This window comes from Dicentrarchus labrax, unplaced genomic scaffold, assembly GCF_905237075.1.
Source record: "Dicentrarchus labrax unplaced genomic scaffold, dlabrax2021, whole genome shotgun sequence".
Taxonomy (NCBI): domain Eukaryota; kingdom Metazoa; phylum Chordata; class Actinopteri; family Moronidae; genus Dicentrarchus; species Dicentrarchus labrax.
Window position 1 is genome coordinate 26,108,629 of NW_026136715.1, and position 19,515 is coordinate 26,128,143.

General features: G+C 42.1%; 2 protein-coding genes across 4 annotated transcripts in view; both read left to right on the plus strand.

Moving 5' to 3' along the window:
- Nucleotides 1-7,810, plus strand: part of arfgef2 (ADP-ribosylation factor guanine nucleotide-exchange factor 2 (brefeldin A-inhibited)) — a 34,581-nt gene extending 26,771 nt beyond the window's left edge. The window contains exons 31-39 of the mRNA XM_051425500.1: nt 47-182; nt 987-1,125; nt 1,381-1,438; nt 1,612-1,720; nt 1,902-2,041; nt 2,371-2,548; nt 2,936-3,074; nt 4,191-4,308; nt 5,931-7,810. Of these exons, the coding sequence (XP_051281460.1) occupies nt 47-182; nt 987-1,125; nt 1,381-1,438; nt 1,612-1,720; nt 1,902-2,041; nt 2,371-2,548; nt 2,936-3,074; nt 4,191-4,308; nt 5,931-6,095 (1,182 nt within the window). The 3' untranslated portion in view covers nt 6,096-7,810. The remainder of the gene's footprint in view (nt 1-46; nt 183-986; nt 1,126-1,380; nt 1,439-1,611; nt 1,721-1,901; nt 2,042-2,370; nt 2,549-2,935; nt 3,075-4,190; nt 4,309-5,930) is intronic.
- Nucleotides 7,811-8,192: 382 nt separating this feature from the next.
- Nucleotides 8,193-19,515, plus strand: part of bcl2l1 (BCL2 like 1) — a 33,592-nt gene continuing 22,269 nt past the window's right edge. The window contains exons 1-3 of one of the 3 annotated variants that reach the window (XM_051425515.1): nt 8,193-8,712; nt 9,741-9,874; nt 12,661-13,425. In XM_051425515.1, the coding sequence (XP_051281475.1) occupies nt 12,868-13,425 (558 nt within the window). In that variant the 5' untranslated portion in view covers nt 8,193-8,712; nt 9,741-9,874; nt 12,661-12,867. The remainder of the gene's footprint in view (nt 8,713-9,740; nt 9,875-12,660; nt 13,426-19,515) is intronic. The other 2 variants (XM_051425514.1, XM_051425513.1) reach the window with 2 other exon arrangements.

The following is a 19,515-nucleotide window of genomic DNA, read 5'->3' on the forward strand; positions in this document are numbered from 1 at the left end:
ATGTACACATACAGAATGCTTATGTTTGTTTCTTGTTTCTTTCCAGAAAACCGAGTGGATGACGACAACATGTAACCACGCACTGTATGCTATCTGTGACGTGTTCACCCAGTTTTATGAGCCTCTCAGTGAAATCCTGCTGGCTGACATTTTCACACAGCTACAGTGGTGTGTCAGGCAAGGTGGGTGTTCAGATTCATGTAGACAGTAGTCTGTAGACTGTACAAAATGACTGGTCTGGGGGGGGGGCTGAAACAATATGTATCGCTCTTTAAAAAAGCATGACCTGCCCAGACATTATCCATTAACACCCTCCCTCCAATGTCTCAAAATTACATAACATTATTGAGTTGCTACAGTGTGTAAGATGCTGTACTCTTATTTGAACCTTAATATGTTAACAGAACAATAACTTTAATGTTGTCACTATATCGCTCATCATTGAAAGTGGAATTCAATTTTGAAGAAACTGTACTTTTTGAATCCCTCTTGGGTAAATAATATTTCCATTACATAATAACAGGTCCTGCAACCTGCTGCACATTTGCAGGAGGGTGTGGCCTTTTGTTGGGTAATATGTGTCCAATGCTGGGAAGAGGCGTGACCCCTCCAGTCCAAAAGTGCCCCTGTGGACATTTACCATTAGGGTGGCGAGGTGTTAAGGTGCTCTTTGCCTCACCTCAGGTTCCAAATAAATATAAGTCAAGACTACCCTCCCCTCAGCAAAGAGAAAATGCCTAACTCTCACACTTTTTTTGGACTAGTGCCTACCTTACTAGCAAACCTTCCTCCAGCAATATTTTTATAAAACCTTTTAGCAGAATTTTGTTCTCCAGGGCATGTGAACTGTGCAATGAAATATGAATGATGAGGCAGTGAAAAATGGCGTGTGTTGAAGTATCACAGTGCAAACATTCAGCTGCTGGAACGGGGTTCTTTTGTATGTGGCGGATGTGTTTAGAAGCTGTTACCTTTTCCCTCTACAGACAATGAGCAGCTGGCCCGGTCGGGGACAAACTGTCTGGAGAACTTGGTGATCCTGAACGGGGAGAAGTTCAGTTCCGAGGTCTGGAACATCACCTGTTCCTGTATGCTGGAGATCTTCCAGAACACCAGCCCTCACGCGTAAGTCCCGAACCACTGTACTTTCAACCAGAGATTCGGTCAATTTAGTTTCAATTCAGTCAGCTTTGAAACATAAATGAAACTGCATGTGAAGGTCTTAATGAAAGCTTTCAGAACACACACTTTCCTCAGCAGGACGGTAATGGGAAATTTAGGGATTAAGGCTGATGTAATCAAAAGCTATTGTGTTTTAGTGCTGTGACAGGATGGAAGTTATCACAGCACCTGATCATTCTGTTTCCCTTTTCACATCAGTTTGTTGACTTGGCGACCGGCAGGACAGGACGAGGAAACTACGGATAGCAAACATTTGGTAAGAAATTACAATCATTAACAGTAACAGTGTTTACAACAGTGATCTGAAACACAATGCGCTGCTTTTAGCCAATAAAAGGACTGTTATATTTCCTACTAACCTTTCTACCACATCAGAAGTATGACGCTAACTTGTGAATGTCTATGATGTTTGTCCCTCTGCGTCTTCAGGATGCTGATTTTGATTGCCAGTCCCAGAGCAGCTACGACAGAGCTCTGTCTGAGAGAGGACACAGCCAGATGTCCAGTGATGACACCTGGAAGGGCAAGTCCAGTACCAGTGAGTTTATACATTCAAACTTACTGCAAACTCTAATTCCATCTGAAAAATGATTTAAACTGTTATATCACATACTGTCACTGCAAAATTTTACTGTCACTGTTGCTTTTTGCCCTTTTTCAAAGTCAGTTTAACCCTTAAATGCTCATGTCCGTACACCTCTGTTTTTTCTGTTTTGAAGGAGTTTCGGACCAGAAGCTGTTTGCAGGGCTGCTGATTAAATGTGTGGTACAGCTTGAACTAATCCAGACCATAGACAACATTGTCTTCTACCCAGCAACCAGCAAGAAGGAGGATGCTGAGAACATGGCTGCTGCCCAGGTAGATTACAACAACTACAATATAGATAGATTTTTATCACAACATTGCCCTTAATTTATTCTGTGAGTACCTTTCCTTATTTATATTTGAGGAACAGTTACAGACGAACCTGTAATACAGAGCAACAAATGAAAGGGTTGTGAGAGCTGATATATTGCACTTAACCTTGTCTGAAATGCTGTTCACTAATGGGAGTTATGGGGAAGTCATCATGCTTTGTCAATGTCCAATGTCAGGGCATTGAAAATCTTAAAAGGATAGCTGTGTGTAGTCTTAAATTGTCAGATGCACTTAGCTGAAGTTGTCTAAAAATGTCCTTTTCCTGTCAGCGAGATGCTCTGGAAGAGTCGGAGGCTGAGGGCGGTGAGGCAGGTCCGGAGCAGGGTATGTACAGACACATGACCTCTGCACACCTCTTCAAGCTGCTGGACTGTCTGCTGGAGTCGCACACCTTCGCCAAGGACTTCAACTCCAACAACGAACAGAGGACAGCGCTCTGGAGGGCCGGTAAATATAAAGGAGAAGTCCACTGTGATATTTCAGTTCATGAAATTGATTGATTGGATTAGAGAGTTTACAGTGTAGAGATGACAGGATTTAAGAGGAGAGACAGAGAATGACATGTAACAGAGGTCCTTGGCCTGACTAGGAACAGGAACAATGTGGTTCTTTCAGCGCCCTAAACCCCAGGCCACCCTAACATTATTGTTTTGCTGTTTTTTGCCTTTGGATTTGATGGAAGATAGTTGAGAAGCAGAAAATAAATGAGGGGAGAGAGACGGGTATGACATGCAACAAATGCTAGAAACCAGAGATGTTGCAGTTAATGCCACACAAAGTCTCTGTTGTTGTTGTTGTTGTTTATCAATGATTGACTCTCTCTTTTGCCCTCAGGCTTTAAAGGCAAATCCAAGCCCAACCTTTTGAAGCAGGAGACCAGCAGTCTCGCCTGCAGCCTGAGGATTTTGTTCAGGATGTACTCTGACCGTCAGCTGCTGGACTCATGGCCTGACATCCAGACACGCCTGCTGCTGTGAGTACAACATATGACATCATCATCATCATCATGAAGTATTTGACACAGCTACAATAACGGCCAGCATTTTGTTTGTAGATGAGGCCGGTTATTGAAACAGGACTAGAAAGTGTATTTGTTGGGGACTATTTTCAGCCACAGATTTGATGCACTTAGTGAGTTTTTAGGGCAGCAGGACTGTTTATGTGGGACTGAGTCAAAATAAACTACAGTGTGTGTGTGTGTGTGTGTGTGTGTGTGTGTGTGTGTGTGTGTGTGTGTGTGTGTGTGTGTGTGTGTGTGTGTGTGTTGTGTGTGTGTGTGTGTGTGTGTGTGTGTGTGTGTGTGTGTGTGTGTGTGTGTGTGTGTGTGTGTGTTGATGGGAACGAAGAAACATGTCAGCTGGTACAACAGTGTGGCTTAGTGATGTGTTTTTAATAGTTTTTGGACAACAATGGAGCTCTGTGCCACAGAAGAAGTAGCTATATCAGACTTTAGATACACACACAGTACTTGTTAGTAGATATATTTATTATTGGTTAGTGCAACTACAGAAGATGCATTGTAACTGCTCATCTCCACTACCTGAAAATACTGGCCGTGTGTGATTGTCTGGTTAAACGTCAAACCTTAGATAAATAAGCACCAACTGTGTCACTTGCAGAAAGTGCAGCACAGCTGTTTGTTCCCTAGCGAGTGAGCTGTTCTGACACGTCATGGCTCATACCTCATTATATATTTATGAAGTGTACACTGTGTGTGTGTATTTTGTAAAATATATTGGCATGGCAGAGCTGGTACAAATCACCTTGTTGTGTTTATTGCTGAGCAGCTGCACTGGAGCATTTGACTCATGTATTACATCAAGAATACGCATGTGTGGTGTTAATCATTAAATAGCTGCTGTTGGTGGATGCGTGCTTTGGCCTTCTTTTCTGGTGAATGATAAAATTGTACAGGGGGCTGTGATAGACCGACCACTTCTGCTTATTTAGTGTTGTAGATACATCAGTGTTGCGTCATAACCCTCTTTGTGTGTGTGTGTGTGTGTGTGTGTGTGTGTGTGTGTGTGTGTGTGTGTGTGTGTGTGTGTGTGTGTTTTTGTGTGTGTTTTTTTGCGCTCGTCTCTCACAGGGTGTGTAGTGAAGCTCTGGCCTACTTCATCAGTCTGACCTCAGAGAGCCACAGAGAGGCTTGGAACAGCCTGCTGATGCTGCTGCTCACCAGGACGCTACGGCTTCCCGATGACAAGGCAAGAACACACACACACACACACACACACACACACACACATACACACAGTATTCTTCCACCGACACATTTAAAGTATACTATATTTACTATATAGAGGCGAAGTCCCTCCCCTTCAGGTGTCCCCATGGGACCTTATTTCTTATGTATGGTGGTTAACAGCAACAGACAAATAATTGTTTGATCCAGTTTGAATTGTGCCATTAATTACACATAAGAGCTTTGTCAATTTAAAAGATTATTTTGCAAGTCAAGACAGTCCAAGTTTGTCATAAAACTGTTGAACGTACAGAATTAGAAAGACCAGACACCCAAAAGTTTGTGGTGATTATAAAAATAACCAACATCATATTTATAATACATGGCGCAATTCAAACAGGATCAAAAAAGAATTTGTTTCTCTCCGTTGACTACTGTACTTTTTTTTTTTTCCCAATGGGGGACCCTGGAAGGGGAGGGCCTCTCTATATGTAATGTGTTTGATCAAAGCAGGGCAGGAATCAAGGAAATGGATTTATAATTATACCACACAAGGTAGTATAACAAAATTAACATTTGCAGTCCTTTATGCTTTACATAGAAAAATAATTTAAATTTAAATTAAATTCATAGAATATCATTAATTGAAATAAACTTCAGGACTCAAGCCAATATGTACAAACAATGTGGATCTCTGGATCATAACTATGTCCAACTGTGCAACCAGGATCAGAAATTAAAGAGAAAAAAGACATGTAAAGTTGATCAAATGTCCATTACTTACAAATGATAAGTCTTATAACTCTTATTTTTCTTCATTTCATATTTTTGTGATTCTGAACACTTTTTGTGAGCCATCACCTATGACTCATGCCCTCTCAGTGTGAATACATGATTCACTGATGATTCATGGCAGCCCATGACTCAGGTTTTACTTTCCAGGGCCTGTTGGGCCAAAACTAGCAGTTTTTAGAAAACAACCCAGCATGCAGCTTGAAGCAGCAGTAACTGATGGCGCCATGCTGCCAGCTGTACAAAAAAATGCCAATACCACACAAACCACTGCATCAACAAAAATTACACCAGTATTGTTAAAGTGGACTGGCCGGCACCATTCTCTTGTGCAAGGCCTGCTGTTAAGTTTTGGTTGTTATTAAAATTGTTTAAACAAATCGTAATGCTACAAATTGTGTTTATTTGTCTGAATGCAGTTTCATAATTCAATGAAATTGCCCTCAAAAGCAGCATCGGTGAAGAAAAACAACGTCCTCAACATATTCATTTAAAGCCCTGCTGTGAACTCTATGGCCTCCCAGCAGCGCCCACACATCCCAGAGCAACCTCCCTCCCTTCCTTTCTCTGTCACGTATATTCTTAAAGATCCCCTCCAGACACATATTAAGACACTTATACAAATACTCACAATAAACAAACAATAATGTGTGCCTGATATATTTCTACAAAAATTTATAATTTCCAGGAATCTGCTCCTTCTACCTCATTACAAATCCCAGAATCTATGAATATGCAAATGTTCCTCAAGTTTTCCTGCTGGACACAAGATGTCTCCTACTTCACTGGGACTGAAGCACATGCAGTATATCAGTTGGTTGAATCGTGGTGCTAATTTATATTTTTTCACAGTTTAAGCCCCATGCCTCCTGCTACTACCCCCACCTGTGTGAGATGATGCAGTTTGACCTGATCCCGGAGCTGCGGGCCGTCCTCAGGCGCTTCTTCCTGCGCATCGGCTCCGTCTTCCACATCGCTGCTCCAGAGGGGGCGTCTGCCCGGACTTCGTCGTCCTAGAATGGGTGGGTGCAGGGTCAGGTGAAGGGACGAATGGAGAAATGGATGATGGACATCGGACATTGACGAGTAGGGGACACATAAGAGACTTTTCCTCCCTCTTTTGGACTGGAACAGATTACAGAGGGGCTGCAATGTCAGGAGGACGACAAAGACTGTAGCTTTTCTGTCTCAGTTCAGGACTCTAAAGTGTTGAGCTTTTCTACAGCTCATAGAGAAGTCTTAACCCTGTCTTTCCTTCCTTCCTTCCTTCCTTCTTTCTCTCGGGGATGAACAGCACTGTGACCAGCACTCTCTGCTGACTGTAGTCATTCATCATCCCCAAGACTCTCATCTCAAACTTCAATGACTAGAAAAGAACTGTAAACAAATAATTTATTGATATTGTTGCAAACCCTGTACCTGATTTTGATGGTTTGTTTTTCTGTTTGTTTTGTTTTTTTAATACTTAACAGAAAAAAGTATATATACATGCTGAAAGCAAATGAACGACACCATTGAATTTGATGAACCTTACATTTGCCCTTTGCGAAAATCTCCTTTGGCCACCTGTGCCTGTTAGAAAATGACACAATCAGTGTCGCTCTCATTGTGAGTTTGGTGATCTAATCAAAATCTGTTGTAATATCTGAACCCTCATGTATCAGTGCCCATCCCAAAGCATTGTTTGTCACTTTAATGTTTATGTTCCCTCTTATGTGTGTGTTATTTGGTAGCGGGTTATTGCTGTTGTTAGAGACTGAAACTCTCAGCAGCAGATGAAAACAATTTGCACCTCTTACAACACTATCAAAGATCTAATGTGGCTTTGTTTGCGAGGTCTCTGCTCTCTGTGACACAACCGTCCTGTCATTTGTGGGATTTCTTTCCTGTCAATGAGATTTTACTTATTTATTTTTGCTCACTTGCTTTAATTTGTTATAAGATTCATTTTTCAGGATAATTGCTGGTTTACAATTGAAGGTTGGTTGAAAGACCCTATGTCATGCATTCCTTGGTGTGTTGACCCAGTAAGCCTTACACTGAAGGACCTTACATGGAATCAACTCCTCCTGGCTTTAGAGTTAGAGCTGGCTCATAAAACCCTCCACTAATCCATCAATTGGCCCTGTAAGGTGACACAGTGCTTGTCTGTTTCCCACACTCTTTTGCACATCTGTTGCAGACAACTTGCTCATGTATTAACACCGGCCAGTGTACCAACATGCTCTGGATGGTTGGATTGCCCATCAGTGTTGTCACATTCAACAGTAGAGTTCAACCACGGAAAGGTTCAGGAACGGAGCGAAACCAAAACTCGCATCTACAGAGACATTGGAATCTCTGCATCCTGGATCCTTCGTAGTTTATTCCATGCCTTTTTTTAAAAGAAGGATGTATGTAATTATTTAAAGTGCATTTAAATATTTTTTGAGAAGCATTCCTTCCCTCGCAACTATGGATGTCTACTTTTCTTCCCTAAAGCAAGGGAATATATAAATATATATATACAGTAAATGAGAAAATGCAGACTGTAAAGTTTTCAATGTAAGATACATAGAAATGAAAGTGCTATACGGTTCTATACATAATATTGTGATGTAATCTTCCAAGCATTTGGTGAAGTATCAATAAACCTGAATTCTGATCCACATGGATTCAGTTTAACAATAACATTAAAGATCCCCTCCAGACATGTGTTACGCCATATAAAAATAGCCTACTTGGAACAATAATGTGTGTAATGTGTTTTTCTGCCCAAAAAAACCCCAATATGGAGCCTTCATTAATGTTAATGTTAATGTTATTAATGTTCTAACGTTACATGTTTGCTGCTGCATTGAGACGTTACAGTATCTTTAACCATAGGTCTGCCCCACTGACCTTCATATTTGTGTAGAATAGGTCATTTAATTGTGAGTTGGAAGCGTGGAAGAGGAATTTCCTATGTAAAGTTGCTGTATAAAGATGTCCACAGGGTGGCACTGTGCTCAAACCTGTAGTCGGCCTGAAGCGCGCTAGATTTTGGGGTAACAAAGGTTACCATGGAGACCTCTCACATCCTTTGTTTTGGCCAGTAAAGCTGCTACATTGAGTCCTTTAAGGAAACGCCGTGTTATTAATCCATTAACCTGTGACTAGATTGGCAAACAATAAGGAATGCGACAGTTGAACTCAATTATCAACTTACATAATTAATGTAGGGACGGACGCCCCAACAAACATAAAACTGGCTCAGTTTTAGCCAGTTAGCGCTAACATTAGCCAGGTAACGCTAACGCTAGCTGGGACTTCTTAGCTGCTAGCCGGCAGCCAGCTCTCATATAAAGTCAGGGAGTGTCTCGCAACTAATCCCACTCTCCGGTGAGAAGTTATATTTGTCTATCCAATGCATTTGTTGCAGACTCTTCTTCACGCTGTATGAAGCTGTTGTGAATCTGGCGTGAAGCTAACGTTAAAGTTAACGTTACGTAGAGGACGTTACGTTACTGTATTGTGGGCGGATCTGAGGCAGCCAGTAGCTGGGGTGATCTCCGGCGGCGTTAGCCAGAAAGGCTAGCAATGACGGATAAGATTATTCCTGCCGGGATCTGGATTGTGAGCCAGCAGACATGATTTTATGGAGACCACCCTACAAGTAAGAGTTTCAGCTCAGTCTACGAATTCAAGTATAATGTCTGTGGTGGTTTTGTTGGCGAAATGGTGAGAGAAAGAGTAGTAGAGAGGGCGGATTTTCCTCTCTGGATCCAGCTATTTAGAGGAAGGAGGTCGACATATTTGGAAGAATGCGTAGCCATCATTTGGTTTCCTGCTAGCTTTGCCCCGTCAAATGTCACTCTGTTTGATGCTAAGCGTACTTGTACGCTGCAGTAAATGATTTTGCCACTGTTAATACACATTTCTAAGTTTACATTTTACGACTGTGCGACTACACTAATACTGTATTACAGTGACAGCCATCTTCAATAGCTGCCTACAGTAACGTTAGTATAGGCGGTGGTGGTATGTGTCTGTCTGTAACGCTTTGCTTAAGAATTAGTTGTGTAAGGATAATTGCTTGTTTGGTGAAATGTATTCAGAGCTGGAGTACAGGGCGGTGTCGTAAAGCAGCATTTAAATGAGTTGTGTGATTAAAGGTCTTTTAGCACAGTGTATATGACAGGAGACTGGAATGGCCTGTGCTGCCTTCAGGGGCCCCCGCTAAGCCCGTTCATCCGTCGGTAAATTGAATTGGAAATATCAAAACGTTTGTTGAATAAAGCAATGAGGCACATTGTTCATTTGACCTACAGCGACGGGATAGAAAAGAGAAGTGCATCAGTCATGTCATTTATATTTTAAATGTGAACAAATGGTGACACACAGACGTATTTATATCCACAGAACTAAATATTGGTGTCTGTAACTGTTGTTCACGCTGTTTGTTAGGTTGTAGCGTAGGACAGGAAACGGTATAAGTTCCTCTGAGGTTATATTACTATCTTGAGTTGTGTGCTGTGGTCCTGGGTTTAAAGGCCAGCATGAACGCGGGTTGTGGAATGATCGTGAATCAGGCATCTCTGGAGGCGTCGTGTTACGTAATAGAGGGCTGGGCATGTGGAGGTGGGAGACGTGCAGATAGGCGCTCTCCACAAAGTGACTGTATTCATTCTTGGATTTTGACAGCTTTTGTACACACACAAAGCGACAGACAGACTTGACCGACAGATTCGGGACGTTTTTGACAGGGGAAGACAAGAGGGAAACGGCGAGCGAACCGAGGATAACTCCATGTGCTGTTATTCACTGCTGCTGGTAAGGTAATGTTTTCATTGTATATAGCCTCCGTTATCACAGACGGCGATCAAAATAGAAAACGTGAATAAATGTTTAATCTGAAGATGTTCCATGGATGGGAACACAGATGGGGCTCACACGGGCAGCAGTGCACAGAGGCAGCACTGTATCGCTAACAGACCCTGGTTTCTTTATCTGTTAAGTTACAGTCCAGATTCCACCGTAATAAACATGAACACAACCTTCAGTTTGCCTTATTTGAGTTAATATTTGAGCGCTTGTGGTGACAAATGTTGCGTTCAGGTGCTACATTTCGTTGTGACTCGTTGGTATTCCTGTAGGAGCTGTGTGGTGTTTACATCAGTTCTGGGCTGATGAGCCACGTGTTGGTAGCTTGGGACCATGTGGCCATTGTAAACACTGCTGCCTTGTGCCTCTTTATGTGCTCTAACAGGCTGTTTTTATTTATTTGACTACAGATTATTGGGAAAATAGTCTGCAGAAGTTATGTTTGTGAGAAGTTTTTTTGGACTTGAAGGAACTACAGCGCGTTGCTTGTTTGGCCAGGAGCCAGTAGAGACTGTATCGGGCTTCCATTGTGCTGTAAGGCAGAGTAGATATGTATTATGTAATAATAGCACTATTTGCATAGTGCCTGGCACACCAGTTATTGGGTTTATGGACTTATCAGCTTAAATGTCATTATTGTTATAGTAAATGTCAGGTTTCCATTTGATCAGACAGTTTGCGATCATGCTGGGGTCATGTACCTCCCACACCTGTTTGTGTACCTGCATACAGCAGCTGATAGGTCATGAGAGAATTATGAGTGACAGTAGGAGATGAGAGAAAGGCTTATCAGACAGCTGCTCTCTCACATTGTCTTTTGTTTGAGGACCACTTAAACTCAATTTACTGGCTGCAGGATACTGACATGAATCTTTAATGAAGTACATTTTTACTATACAACATAGTAATAATATTGAACATATTTATATTTTAATTTCACTTACTATATCACAGGGCTCAACTCCAGTATATGTTTATGATGAGATGACGTAAGAATGCAGAGAGGAGAATTGTGTTGACAGACACAAATTGCATTTAACTGCTAATTAAAGCCCCTAAAAGCAGCTTTCATTTTGTGTTGACTCTGGCAGCCCCTGTGGACAAAAGTGGTAGTGTTTCCACTGCCTCATTACATTGATTTCAACGGGAATCTTAGCCGGTGGCAGGCATTAAGAATAACTGTATAGAAATAGCCAATCTCTTGACTGAAGGTTTGTTTATGTAGGTCATATAGAGGCATCAGTATTACATTGAGACTGTTTCATAGCCAGTTAAAAACACCTTCTAGAAGGTTTAATGAAGTCATGCTTTTTAAAAATAGCTTTTTGTTTCCAGTGCCACTATTTAAACATCAATTAAGCTTGCAATTAACAATTATTTTCTCATTCAGATAATCTACATAGCTGCCTGCAGGCGGATTATTCTCACGATTAATCGTTGTCAAAAAAATGCCAGGAAGTTGGGGAAAATGCCTGTTCTAATTTTCCACACCCTGAGGAGATATATTCCCATTGCTTGTTTTATTTGACCTAAAACCAAAAGACATTCACTTTACGATTATATACGGTGTAGAAAAGCATCAAATCCTCACAGTTGTGAGAAGCTGGAACCAGAGAATGTCTGACAATTCTGCTTGTCATTGTTAATCGACTAAGTGATAATTGACTCATCATTGAATACGAATATGCTTTTGACCATCATAACTCTTTTGTTTTTTTTTGTTTTTGTTTTTTTTCTTATCTCCATTACAATATATAATACATGCTGTGTACCAAACGTATTTTAACCTGCATTTGACCCTTCCCTCTGTTACCTCCCTGTGTGTCACTCTTAACACAAGACCGCAGTCAGTTCTAAACTGCAGAATTACTTAATATAGCATAAATTATCTTTGTTAGTACACTTTACAACTGTGAGTTCATTAAGAGTTCACTGAATCGCGTACACTGGAAATTCAGTGATGTTGCAAGGTGAGTTGTCTGATATCTTTATTTGATTAAAGAAAAGTAATGGAACAACTCATTTTAGAGTTAGGCAAAGATCAGAATTTATAGCTGAGAGGGCTAGCAGTGGCAGCCAGAATCTACTGTAAGGTTGTAGTAATCGTATCATTTGCATTTCAGTGTACACACCTTCATACTAAAGCAGAGTACTGACCAGAATAGAAGCAGTGCTGTAAGGCCAGCATGTGTGTGAATAAGCAGCCGCCACGAGATAATAACGCGTAATTTTTAAAGTCAGTTTTGTAGCTGGTGGTGCAGATCAGTGTGTAAGCAACACTGAGACAAGGTGCCTAAAAGCTCAGACTGAAGGTCAGAGGTCACTGATTGGGAGATGGTGACTGTCTGCGTGGTCCCTCAAGCCAGACTATCCCTCTGATCTCTCCTTACCTAAACCTCACCTTCCTCACGCAACCCCTCCCTTTGTCTCCCTCACTGTCTCTCGTCCTCTCGCGCTCTCTCTCTCACACACATACACACACGTTCGCTCTACTATTGTCTCATTAATATCATTGCCATCTGTTCCATATGTAACAGCCCAATTAGAGAGATGCACTTTGACCCTACCTGTCCAAATTTAATTTGAAAGTCTACAGCCATCCCTGTACACTCCTCTTTCCTCACACACACACACACACACACACACACACACACACACACACACACACACACACACACATATAATCACATCACTCTGTAGGCTTTCCAGACTTTGACCTTTCATTGTTGTCTCTCCACAGGGCCTGAGCTGATTTGTCAGCTTTGTGTAGGTTTGGTTTTCACCCCCCAAGTGTCCTCTGGACATCAGCTGACCATGGTGGTCTGAAGAGAGGAAACGCAGGAAAAAAGCCTGGCTCAGTGTGTTCACCCTAACACGGCAAGGCTCAACCAAGAGAGGAGCAGCGACGGCCCGGAGCGAAGAGGAAAAAGCATATTTAAACACGAAAATGTCTCAAAACAGAGAACTGGTGGTTTACTACATAAACTATAAACTATCCCAGAGAAACTATCCTCTCAACCACATGGGACTCCAAACAGAGCCTCCAAACAGGACTGATGGGGGGGAGGCGGGGTTGGGGGAGGAACAGCAGGTAGCGACGCACGCCAACGGGACTTTTAACGGCACGAGTCCCGGGACCCCACCGGTGTCCCCGCAGCGGCAGCAACGGTTGCCATCAACGACGAGCCTGGACGCAGTGAAAGAAGCCCTCCGGGACTCGGCCAACGAGTTTGAGCTGCGGTACGCCCGCGCCTTCAGCGACCTGCACAACCAGCTGCACATCACGCCGGCCACGGCCTACCAAAGCTTTGAGAACGTGATGGACGAGGTGTTTCGGGACGGAGTCAACTGGGGCCGCATAGTAGGGCTTTTTGCTTTCGGCGGGGCGCTCTGCGTAGAATGCGTGGAGAAGGAGATGAGTCCGCTGGTGGGCAGGATCATAGAGTGGATGACGGTCTACCTGGACAACCACATTCAGCCCTGGATCCAGAGCCAAGGAGGATGGGTGAGTCTCTCTCCACACACACACACACACACACACACACACACACACACACACACACACACACACACAGACAGAAGAGTGTATGCCCCTTTCATAGGTAAGGTAAGCACCCGTGTGGAAAATGTCCATGTTGACACTTTTCCTGCACACCACAGCTGGCAGCAACACTTAACAGCAGTCTGTTGGAAAATCAGGATAAATCCTGTCTTTATTTTTCCAACCTGTTCTGGAAAATGTGGATGCTATCAGCTTTTATTGATATGACATTGTATTTGGTTGTATGTGCCCTTTCAGATGGTGATTCTCTGATTTCTGGTAAATACTTCACGATCCAAAGTGTTTTAGTATGTTGTATGCATCATGTGCCTGTTGGCTAGCTGTGCTTCTATCTGAACAGTGGCCCAACCTCCAGTTAAGGATTAGTGATCTGGCCAAAAAATAATAGAATAATAATTGCGACCTTTTTTCTCAGTTTTGAAATGCCCTGTAAACAACAGCCAGACTTTAAATAGCCTGGTTTCAAAATGGTGATTAAAACCTTTCATTTGAAGTTATAAACAGAAGCCAAAAGATTTCCCTTATTATAGAATAACACTTTAACGTACTTACAACTCAATTGCATTGTTTATAATATGTAAACTTGTCTAAGGAAGTGTTCCATGAATGAATTGGTCCAATCAGCATAGCCATCTTTTTTAGTCTATCTTTGATCTGGCCTAAAATCCAGCCAAACCAAACCCAAACCAGGCCCCATCTACAGCGACACTGGATCATTGCTGGTGGGTTGGAACTCACTGGAAAAAGAAAATCAAGTATGTAGTTTTTATTTAATAATACATGTTGTGACTTGGCTTATGCAGATGGGTCCAGACAAGCCAGCATTTTAACATTTTAACTGTATTGGCTGGCCTCCAGGAGATTGTGACATGGCACAGGGGCTGGGGTTGGCTCTGCGACCAGCGGAGGAGAAAAGACTTTAGATTAGATATAATATAGAAGACCTAGATAACAGGCAGCATACACACAGCCTATAAAAAACCCCATCTGTGCTTAAAAACGGTAAAAACAGAATGTTTGTGTGGTCAGCAGCTGGTTCAGCTGTTCTCTAATTGATCAGCAGCATGGAACTCAATGAGCTGAATCGAAGTGGGAGCTTAACAGGCTACATCAGGGCTTTGTAGCTCTTTGCAGCCCGCCTGCCTGGGGATCGAAGTTCTCTCATCACAGGGTGGGATGAAGTCTGGGGCTTTTACAGATAGCCCTTTGTTTTACTCTGGTCAGTTGATTGGCTCTGTGCTGTATTTTTTTTTCTTCTTCCACTATCTGTCCATTTTCTCTCCCTTGCCCTGTCCTCTCTTCTATTGTGGTCTTCACCAAGGCAGCTGCATGCAGATGAAAGCTCAGGGTTTTTTTTTTCTGGGGTTAGCTGGAGAGTGGGCCGTCCTGGTACTGACAATGCTAGTGCGTATTTGTGTGTTTCTGTTTCCAGGGCAGTTAAGGTCAGCTCTTTTCCTTTGTGGCGGCCATTTGATGATATGAAGGAGAGGGGAGGGGTTGTTTATATATTTTCTCCAGCAGTATATAACGCCAGGTCGGAGGTCAATCCTATGGAAACTGACATCCCAGTGGCTGAACAGGGTGCCTAAAATCCCATTGGGCACAAAGTGGCTTTGTGTTGTTTGCACCGCAGACATTAAATTATTGTATTTATTTCAGTGTTGGACTGAAACCTGGACATAACACAGAGGAGAGGGGGGGGCAGGGGAATGAGGTTATGGAGATAAGTGACAGGATGTGATGTGTGAGTCTAAAGCCTTGCAACATACGGATGTCAGTTGATCCTTTGTTGCAGCATCTTCCTGGTATCGTCAGTACAATACTACCCCATTTCTGCTGCTGATGTTTTTTGCCATTTTAGTGTCCTCACTAAGGGTGGTAATGCGGTGCTGTCCGCCTGTCAGTCTATCACCTTGGTTCAACTACAGAATGGATTGTCATTCAAATTTAGTACGGTGAATTCATGTTCCCCAGAGGATGGATCCTAATGACTTTGATCATCCTCTGACTTTTTCTTCTAGCGCCACTATGAGATTTTTGGTTTGGAGGGAAGTGTCTCATTGTTGGATTTTTTGTCATGAAAGTTTGTACACACATTAATATTCCCTTCTGGTTAATTTCTAATGACTAACTTTTTATCTAGTGCCACCATGTCATAAAAATGTAATGTCATATATTTTGGTTTATGTCCAAATTCCTGCAGAACTAATGACATTCCCATCAGCCTCGTCTCTGCTTTGTGTTTAGTGCTAATTAGCAAATGTTGCATGCAAACCCAAGATGTTGATCTGCTAAGCCTCAGCATGTTGGCATTCTCATTATGATAAGTCTGCTGATGTTAGCATTTAGCTAAACGCACCGCTGTGCCTAAGTTCAGCCTCACAGAGCTGCTAGCAAAACTATAGATTCTTAAGTCTTGTTGCTTCTCTGTGAATTCAGAGGTACTCAGGAAAGCCTCTGTATAGCTAACACAGAGCGATAATGAGAAAATAATAAGTACAAAATGTGATTATTATCATATTTTCCAAACATGAATTTATAGAGATGCGGTAAGTACTAAAAATAGACCAAGCACAAAGAACCTAATCTGCTTCCTGACTACTAATAAATATTTGTACCATCACTGTCGTCACCATGGTGCAGTCAACATATCCATCATGTGTGGTCTGTGACCTCATGTAGTCAAAATTATCTAGGCCCCTACACACACTCCCTCACACACAAACATATTCACACATAGGTACGAGACAGGTTGCGATAACAACATCCATTAGCATGCTGTAGCTGCTTGTGGTTGTGGCAGGTCAGTGTAGAGAAGTGAATGACTTCATCTGGATTGTTGAATGGATCATCATGCTGGGAATATCCACTGGTATGGTTTCACTTCTCCTCTCAGCACATGATGCCATTTCCTTCCCCACTAAGTTTGTATAACTCACTTATATTCTGGTGCTGTTGATCTACTGGCATTAGCTTGCCCAACTTGACACCGGGGTAGTCCCAAGCTAAAATATACAATTCAGTAGGTGGTTTACCATTAGAGTCTTATCATTTCTTCCCATCACTCTCTTGCTTTTCCCCTCTTTGTCACCAATATCATTTCTTACTTTTTTTGCGGTTCGAAGCCACCTACACTTTCCCTGAAACACACCAGTCTCTAACTAACCACATGAGACTTTCTTGTTTTTCTTCCTTTCTGTCTTTTATTTCCCTCTTTCTTTCTTTCTTGCTTCCTTCCCTCCCCTGACGCCTCCTCGCAGGGATGAAGCACAGAGCCGTTGGCAGATGTGTGAACCTGAGTAAAGCTGCGAGGCAGGTGTGTCCTTAGTGTTAGCTGATGAAATATTAGTCTGCTCCAAGCAGCAGCAAGGTCATGTATTCCCTCTCTCTTTCTGTCACTCAGTTGCTCTGTTGCTTCCCAAACTTAAAATATTAAATAGTTTCTGTTTGGAAGGATTGTGACAGAAAAAGTGGAGAAAGAACGAGAGGAAGTGTTTCTAGGTGAATACAATACAAAATATGATGTAAATGGATGATGTAAATCAATGACATGAAGCTAATCTTGAGATAATAAGTGTTTTGTTCAGGGGTATTTCCCAAAAGCTCTGAATTTACAGTGTTTGTATTTGTCTAAGCTCCATAATCTGACACTTTAGATTGCATTTACAAGCTAAAACCTTATTAGGGAGGCAGTACTTTTCTAGTATTACTGTAAGTGAATGCACCATGAACTGCACATCTTGAGTTACATTAGTTGAGTAATCGATGAGTGGATTGACAATCACGTTCATTACGTTCTCGACAAAATACATTTTTCTGGTTCCAGCTTTTTAGATGTCATGCGTTTCTTTGTCATTTGTGATAATAAACTTTGGTCAGATAAAATAAGCTATCTGAATATACCTCCTTGGGCTGTGGGAAATTATGACATTTTATGACAAAGCAATTCATGGAGAGAATAATTGATACGTCACCTTTGGCTCTGTGAAGTTATAATGGGTATTTTTCAATCTCCTCTGACATTCCATTGACAAAAAGTAAAAATAATTGTTTGTTGCAGACCATATTCTGTCCATTTCAGCTCCGTTGTGTAGATTTTCAATTCATAAATACAAAGAAAAAACGTGAGGCAGTCATTTGAAATAGTTGAGCTGACAGTTAAATATTGAAAAGTGAAAGGTGTTTTGCACAACAGAGCAAACCTCGCTGTCATAAAAACTGATAACGCCTCAGCCTAAATGATCCCGCTGGAGCTTATTTCAGAGCCACTGCCCAGGATGCTGAGATATTTGATTGCAGCTCGGGATGTGAGATACATTTTCTTAGATAGATTCTCCCTCCACAGCCTCTAGTTTTTAAAGAAGCGCAGGAGTAAAGCCATATATTGTCACATAATAAACCTTGGCAGAAGGAAGAGGTAGAGACAGTGCCATCGACCTAATAATGCTGTTTCCAGCGGAGCAGGCGATGGCAGTGATTACTCAGTGGAGATTGAGCCGCCTCAGGGTGGGGGTACGGGGTTATTACCAATTATAGATGAATAATATCTCGACCTGCTACTGGGGGAAACAATGTTTTTTTCCCTCTGACAGACTAATAAAGGCTAAACTCATTTAAAAGAACCACACTGCCACGGTCTGGGGAAGCTTGGCTGTCTCTGGATGGGGACGGGGATGGGGGGATTTCAGTGGAGCGACGAGGGGAAAAAACAGACCATTATCCCAGTTGTTCTGCTTTGTGCTGTCGACGGTCTCTGTAAGGTCAAGGAAAAGTTAACTACAAGAAAAATGTCCTCAAGCAGTGAAAGTCTGTCTATATTGCCTAGTTTGCTTAGCCTGTTTTTGTCACCTCTGCCACTTCTGGCTGCATACAGAACATGTTGTTATGCCATGTTCAGCGCCAGCACTTAAATAATAACTCAGCTGATATTCGATATTTTTCTTTTTGTCAACAAATCCAATGAAATGCCAAAACTAATGAATGTATCTACTAACAAGTCTTGTGTGTGTATCAAAGCCTGATATATTGTCTTCCTCTGTGCCATAGTTCCATTGTTGCACTGGCTGACATGTCCCTTCATTAGCATGGACACACACACTTTAGTTTATTTTAACTCAGTTCCACACACACCAACCTGCTGCCCAAAATACTCACTAGAGCACCTAATGTGTGTATTTCCGCATGTAAAAATAGTCCAAATACTATTTACTTCTTTTTAAAGGACCAGTGTGTAGGATTCAGTGGCATCTAGTGGGGTTGTTGCAGATTGCAACCCCCTCACCTCACCCTCTCGTTCCAAGTGTGTAGGAGAAACCACAGTGGCTGTGAAACCTACGAAAAAACACAAAAACAGCCTTATCTAGAGCCAGTGTTTGGTTTGTCCCTTCTGGCATACTGTACAAACATGCCCTTGAAGAAGAGGACTCGCTCCCTCTGTAGATAAACAGCTCATTCTAAAGGTAAAGCAACATTTCTTATCTTCAGGTGATTATACACTAACGAAAACACAACTATGAATATTATATTCCATTTCTGCCAATAGATCCTCCTAAATGTTACACACTGGACCTTTTCAGTGAAATTGCTGCGCCGTCTTACAAAATAAAACTATATATTCATGACCAGTAGACTTACATGTGGGCTTTGGGCTCAGATCCATAATATGTTGTTTGTTTTGGCCAACGCAATAACAAAGATGTTACAATAATGTATCATAAACAGTATGTTTATCTATATGTGTGATTATGAGTGTGTGCAGGCTGGCTGTAATGTGAAGTGTTTTAGACTCTGAGGCTGTAATTTAAGGCCCATGGAGGTTAAGTCCATTGACTTGTTTTGACAAGGGAAACACCTGAGCTTCCTTTGTGCCGTTCTCCTTGGCAGACTTATTTTCTCTCCCTCCCTCCCTCCCTCCCTCTCTTTCTTTCTCTTTCTCTCTGTAATTAACATGCACATAGGATAGGCAGTTAAGATCCACCGTGCCGTCTGTCAGACTACCCTACCAGAGAAGAGCAGGAAATGTCACCCTTGGGA